A 7,371-nucleotide genomic window follows, 5' to 3' on the forward strand; every position below is an offset into this window, starting at 1 on the left:
ACTTCCAAAATGGCTGGCCGGCTGAACACACAGCATAGTAGACGGTAGATTGCGACACGGACACAGAGAAAACACAGGGCTTAAATACACAGAGGGAGCAATAAGGGAATGGGTAACAGGAGGGAAACACAGCTGGGGCAACTCAGGCCTAACGAGACAAAGGAAGCAAAACCAGACGCATTAACATGAGACACACTTTCAAAGTAAAACAGGAAACATAACACAGACTGAACTTACAGACAGACTCACAGGCAGGCACTGCAACAGAGGGAACAGAGACGTAGACTGACACAGGGATACAGCAACTATGGAACAGAACAGAAACCAGAAAGCACAACTCTGACAAAGAAACCAAAAGACTAGAAATGATAAATAAAGGCAAAAATCAAAGTACAATAATAATGAACACTCAGAACTCTGGGTCGACGACCCAGACACCCCAACAATATGTCTACTTATTTTCCTGTTTGTCTTTGTGTGAGCGAGCTTTCATATCACCTACTGAACACCCCTTATCAGACACTTTTGCCTTTTGCTGAATTATGTTTGTGAGAAAGGACTCAAGCTCTACAATTAGCATGTTAAATAATAAAGTTCATTATTGGAATTGGAAAAAGACTGAACATATATGGCTTGTTTGGAAGGGCTGTCAGGAGAAAGCCTTCTCTCTCTAAAAAGAACATGACAGCATGGCTGTTTTATTGCATCTGAACAAACTAAAAAACCTCTGGAACAATGTCCTTTGCACAGACAAGAGCAAAGTGGAGATGTTTAGCATTAAAGAAAAGCACCACATTCAGCAAAAACCGAACACACCATATTAGCACAAACACCTCATACCACCATCTGTCAAATAGTCAAAGTCAAATTTATTATATTTTTATATAGCACATTTAAAACAACAAATGTTGACCAAGGTGCTATACAATTAAGATAATCAAAAGAAATAAAAACATCGGGAGACATGATAAGAGTTAAGAAAAAGAATCATAAAATTAGAAGATCTGAGTAAGAATAAGATAAATAAAAGTAATACAAACTCATTCTGATTTAAAGCCATGGAGTAAAAGTCAGTTTTCAGACGGGTATTAAAAGTGTACAATGTTGGGGAGGTCCTGATGTAAAGGGGCAGTTTGTTCCAAAATTCCATAAGTGTATGAATGTGCGCGTGAATGAATAATGGCATTGTAAAGCGCTTTGGGTGCCTTAAAAAGCGCTATATAAATCCAATCCATTATTATAATTTAGGAGCAGTCACAGCAAAGGCCCGATCTCCTCTGTGCTTTAATCTGGACCTCGGGACAGCCAGGAGCAATTGATCCGCAGACCTTAGTGACCTTGCAGGAGTGTACCAATTTAAAAGATCAGAAAAGTATTAGGGTGCTAACCCGTGCAATGCCTTAAAAACAAATAATAAAATCTTAAACTTAATTCTAAAACTAACTGCCAGCCAGTGTAATGATGCTAGTATGGGGGATATGTGTTCTCGCTTGCGTGTGCCAGTTAATAACCGTGCTGCAGCGTTTTAGACCAGTAACGCGTTACTTGTTACTGGTTACTTGTTACTGGTTACTGGTTACTTGTAACGCGTTACTGCCCATCTCTGTTGACAGTAGACAGCAAACTCATACCCAGAGTGTCAAAAAGATCAGCACTTTAAAGGCGTTACATAGTGTTTTCCAAAGCGATTTGAGGAAAATGAACGAACATCTGTGGATTGATTCCAAATGGTTCTCTTGTTTCCTCATTTTTCCGATCTCGTCATTCAGGAACGTGTAACATGTTGACAATTTGTCAACTAGCGTAAAATATTACGCCTCAAGAGTGAGAACGCGTTGTTTATATAGATTTTAGAGCCGTGTATTCTCAAATCCAGATGATATCTTTTTCAGGCAAGCCTCTGAATATTTCAGCAAGACAATGCTAAGACGCATACTGCAATTATAATGAACCCATGCTGTACAACGAACCCATGCTGTTGTACAATATGGCTTTGTTGTAAAAAGAGTCCAGGTGATGAACTGGCCTGTTTGCAATCCAGATCTTTGATGACCTGCAAACATTTGGCGTATCAAATGAAAAATACAACAACTGAACAACCAGCTGTTAAGTAGCTAGATTCATACATCAGACAAGACAACATTCCACTCCAAAAATCCAGTAGCTGGTCTCTTCAGTTCCCAGACGTTTACAGACTGTTGTCAAAAGAAGAGTGGTAAACATGGACCTGTCTCGACATTTTTTTTTTCTTAGACGTGTTACTACCATCAAATTCATGTCCATGCTAATATATTTCTTTAGATGGCACTGTACATTTTCTCAATTTAAACAATTGATATTTTTTTCTGTGTTCTGTTGTGAATAAACTATGGGTATATGAGATTTGTAAATCCTTGCATTCAGTTTTTATTCACATTTTCACAGCATCCCAACTTTTTTGGGAATTGGGGGTTATATAGAGTCATCATACTCATTTTGTAATCTAACATTATTAGTAAAGTAACTAACTGCTTTAGCTGTTGTATGACTGCAGTGAAGAACGTAAAGCTTATTATTTGTCACTGACGTGTACTCAGATTTGGCTTTTGGCTGGATTTTGTGCTCTGTCTTTGTCAGGCTTTGATCTTTGTGAAGTTGGTCAGGAGGAAGTGGTGCTGAAGACTGGAAAACAGGCCAGCAGACGCATCATGCATTTTGCCCTTCAGTCTCTTCTAGCGCTGTTTGGTAAAAATAAGTTATGACTTTGGACTTTTTCTTTTACTAAATCCTACAAAATCTTTCCCAATATTCAACTAATTTTTCAAATCACCCCCTCTCTCTCTCTTTAATCAGACTCAACAGAGCTTCCCAAGAGACTTAGCATGGACAGTTCTTCCTCCCTGGAGTCTCTGTCCTCCTCCCAGTCAGCCTCCCAGCCACACTCTTTACCCCTTTCCTTAGGTTGCTACCCACCTCAACCCTCGATTTTGCCCCCCGTGTGCCCTGACAGCCTTTCCTGCGATGCCATCTCAGTGTACAGCCTCAGCTCCCTTGCCTCATCTCTCAGTTTCCTGTCTAGACCTGAGCCTGCAGGAAGTGACATTATCAGCCAGCGCTCACATCAACAGCCAGAGAAGCCTTGTCAAGGCGCAGGCCTCTACACCCATTCAGGTGGTGTATCAAGAGGTCGATTGACCAGTAATGGAGGAGTATTATCAGGAGAAGGAGAGGACGAGGAGTATGAGGGGTACTCCATTATAAGCAGTGAGCCGTTAGGTCGAGGAGGAAGAGAGTGTGACACTCTGCCTCTACCTGCAGGACATAGATTTGGCAGTGTTGGTGCTGGGAGAGCATCTGCCGGGGGGCATGGGTATCCTCTAACAGTTTCCTCAAAGGGAAGCATCAGCACACCTACATCTCCAATAAAAGCTCCAACGCTGCCACTAACAGTTCAGAATAACCCCAAAGTCAAGAAGGAAATGTAAGTTCAATACTTTTTGTTAAGTCAGAAAGAGGTACCTTTTGAACTTTTTTTAAATGTATCTATGTGTTTCATTTTCTAGCTCAACTCCTCAGCGGAAAGGAAAAGTCAGCAGCTCTGAGTCAGACCAGTCGAGCACTGAGACAGATAGCACAGTGAAATCCCAAGAGGAAAGGACAGGACCTGCAGGACAACTGGATCCCCAGGAGCTGGCCCAGAAGATCCTGGAGGAGACTGAGAGCCACATGCAAGCTGTGGAGAGCCTGCAGAAAGCAAACCTTAGAGGAAAGACACTGAAGGGAGCTGAGGGCAGAGATGAGTCTCTATGCAGACAGAAATCTTTGTCCACTCCAACAACCCCAACTTTGACTCCTACAAATGGAGCCCGAGGGTTTCAGCCCTCTGAGACCAGTGCATTTAGCCGACCGCCAAGTAGGGCAAGTCTAAAGTCTCCTCTCTCACTCTCTAGTCATCTTTCACCGCTCTCTACCTCTGTCTCAATCCCTCCTCCAACTCGGCCTAAACCACCATCCCGCTCCTCATCACTGCAGAAAATCAGTTCAGGCTACAGCAGCCAAGCTCATTCATCCCCTTCTTTATCTCTCTCTGTAAAAGATCAGGGTTCACCTCTCCCTACAGTCTCCCCAGATGTGCACATACAGGCTCAGCTCAAACTGAAATACCCCAGCTCGCCTTACACTGCCCACATCTCACCTTCACGCTCTCCTGCTGACAGTACTCCATCCCCAGCCCTTTCCTATTCCTCCGCAGGATCTGTTTCAGCCTCTTCTAGCCCAGCAGTCACCCCTAAGCTGCACCAATCCAAACAGGATAGCAAAATCCAGGCAATCCACAATTTAAAAACCTACTGGGCCAACGCCAGCCAAAAACCCAACATGCCATGTCCGGGCAGCTTACTCCGAGGTGAGAATAAAAAAATGAGTACAGTTCAGAAAGATGTTTTGGGTTTGCTGAATCTCTCACCTAGACATGAGTCTATCAGGAAAAATGTAGCGGAACCTGTGGACCACAACACTGATGACAGACCAAATGCTCACCCAAAACTGGAGGCTAAACCACCCCCATCTCCATCTGGCCTTCTCACACATTCTAAAGGAGGTGTCAGACTTCCCTCTGGGAACGGCTACAAGTTTCTCTCACCTGGACACTTTTTTCCATCTTCTAAATGTTGAGAGTTTGGATATTTAAAGTCCTGAACGCAGATTTAGGAGATCAATCTTCTGGTTAATATCTAAAGGTGATTTTACGTTACTTTTTTGTGAAGGGATGTAAGTGTTTTTGAATGTGATGACTGTGCCTTCTTCTGGAGAGAAATGGAAGGGCATAATAACTAAGAGAAGTGTTGAATCTCTAGCTTTAATTTTGTTTTTATGACTGACTAGAGGGCATGTGTCTCAATGCCTCCATGTACACTGAAAAGAAATTTTTTTAACCTGCAGTCTGCTTATTGAATGAACATTTTACATCAGCCTAAATGCTTGCTTTCTTTGTACTGGCCTGGATTCAATCTTGAGTTATTGTGTAATAATTAATGTTTAATGTCATTACTGTCGGTTACTGATGTCATTTATTTTGAGTGTTTTCTAATTATTATTAATATAATCATTACACAATTTATAAATACAATTAAAACAATGAAGAAGTAAAGACAACTTTTTGATATTTTTATGGTAGTTTGGTTTCATGTGTGATTGTCAGCATGGTGCCCGAGTATTTCATTGCAGTTTTGCTCCTTTCTTTGTCTTGCTTTGATCACATACAGTAATGTTCTATAATGAAAAAATTCTTCACACATTCTTTTTACTTATAATAAAAGCAAAATAGTAAATCTTACATTAGGATAAGGGTAAAGGGAAGAATTGTAAATGTAATTCTTAAGGTATTATAAGGATATACTGGATATTTATTAAACTATTTGCAGATACAGATATTAAAAGTGTTTAACAGAGTACAAGCTAACCAGTTCCAATGCCGGTACTTGAATTAGTAATAAAAATAATATTTTCTAAACCACATTATTGCATATTAGACACTTTAAATTAACCAAGACATGTCCTCATCATTGTCTTATGTGCTCTTAGGTATTCCAGTACTTTTCGTTACTAATAGATATTTGCTTTTACTTAGGACGTTTTAATGCAGGGCTTTTGTTTATACTAAAGTATTTTTATAGTCTATTATGAGTACTTTTACTTCAGCAGCTTATCTTAATAGTTTCTTCACCATTGCTCTACTCTTAATACAATACAGTAAATCTAGAGCTTTTATGATACTTAACAGTAACAAATGTCTTATTGTTCATAGTGTTCTTTTAATTTCCAGTGTTATTTAGAGTTCATGCTAATGCTCTTACAGTGATTGAATTTAGTACAGTTTTGCAAAATATGAAAAAAAAAAAATGGCACAGTCGTCAGTGCCTCACAGCAGTAAGGTCCTAGGTTCAAATCCAGTCTGTCTGGAGTTTGCACTTTGTCACCATGTCTCCATGGGTTCTCTCCAGGTACTCAGACTTCTTCCCACAGTCCAAAAACATTCACAGGTTAGGTTAATTGGTGATTCTAAATTGGCCAATGGATGTGAGTTTTAGATTGAGTGGTTGTCTGTCTCTCCATGTTGGCCCTATTATATATTTGCAACCTATCCAGGATATACCCTGTCAAGGGCTTTATGCTATGAGATATCAGAATGATTTCCTTATGGCAGCGAGGTTCAATCAGTCTGAGGGAGAAGGAGCTCTGCTGCCTCAGAAATGAGTGGAACAGGTGTGATAGGCTGTCCATGATGTAGCAGTTTGTTTAGTGACCTCCTGTCCCTCACTGACTCAAACATTTCCAAATTCTGACCAATGATTTTTACAGCCTTGCGGATGAGTTGATCCTGCTGGCATCTTTGGCACTCAGCCCCCCTCCCCCCAGCAGACGACAGCAAGATAGATGGTACTCACTACCACTACGCACAAGTACCTGTATCCTGTTCACTGTCCCCACCTACTCACCCATAAGGTTGAATGGCCTAGTCACAGTTTATTTCCTCCAGAAGTCAACCACCATCTCTTTTGTCTTGCTGACATTCAGAAGGAGGTGATTTCCGGCCCACCCTTAATACACCCAACTAATGCAGTGTCTTCAGAGAACTTCTGCAGGTGGCATGTAATGGAAATCTGAGGTGTACAAGGTAAACAAGAATGGAGATCCCCACTGTTCCCTATGGTGCCCCAGTATTACTAACCACCACATCAGACAGGCTGCTCCCCAGGTGTACAAACTGAGACCTCTCTGACAGATAGTTAGCAATCGAGGAGAATGTAGAAGTGGTGACTCCCATCCTGAGCAGCTTCTCACTCAGCAGAAGTGGCTTGATGGTATTAAAGTCATCGGGAAAAATCAAAGAATATGATTCTCACAGTTCAACCAGTACTATCCAGGTGAGCATGCTCCAACAGGTAGATAACAGGATCATCCACCCCCACCTGAGAGCATATTTCACCTGCAAGCTAAGCTGAGCAAGAATCAGTCGCTCCAACACCTTCATAACATGTGACTACAAGGCAACTGGTCTGAAGTCATTAAGGCCAGAAGGGGTGGCTTTCTTTGCAACCAGCACTAAACATGATGTCTTCCTTACCATCGGTACCTTTTCCTGGAGCAGACTCAGACTGAAGAGATACTGACTGCTAAACAGCACAGGACTTAAAGGACCCTGGGACTGGTGCGATCAGGGCTTACACCTTTTCCTTGATCCCCTTTTTGATTAGTACCTAATGGGATCCAATCGGCATGGTTCGCCATGGTTTTCAGGGTTTTCCATTAGTTCATAGGTACCAGGTACTTTTTTAGTACCTGCAAGCCTGGCGTTCCAAGCGATCCGACCTGTTCCAAAAACGCCCTGTT

At 41.6% G+C, this 7,371-nt stretch overlaps 1 protein-coding gene across 3 annotated transcripts in view; it reads left to right on the forward strand.

Annotated features, from left to right (window-relative positions):
- Positions 1-5,128, forward strand: part of ttc28 (tetratricopeptide repeat domain 28) — a 131,844-nt gene extending 126,716 nt beyond the window's left edge. For all 3 annotated transcript variants that reach the window (XM_039614981.1, XM_039614982.1, XM_039614984.1), the window contains 3 exons: positions 2,617-2,724; positions 2,833-3,460; positions 3,543-5,128. In XM_039614981.1, coding sequence (XP_039470915.1) covers positions 2,617-2,724; positions 2,833-3,460; positions 3,543-4,653 — 1,847 coding nt within the window. In that variant the 3' untranslated portion in view covers positions 4,654-5,128. The remainder of the gene's footprint in view (positions 1-2,616; positions 2,725-2,832; positions 3,461-3,542) is intronic.
- Positions 5,129-7,371: the final 2,243 nt, after the last annotated feature.

The sequence above is a fragment of the Oreochromis aureus genome, linkage group 7 (genome assembly GCF_013358895.1).
Source record: "Oreochromis aureus strain Israel breed Guangdong linkage group 7, ZZ_aureus, whole genome shotgun sequence".
Taxonomy (NCBI): Eukaryota; Metazoa; Chordata; class Actinopteri; order Cichliformes; family Cichlidae; genus Oreochromis; species Oreochromis aureus.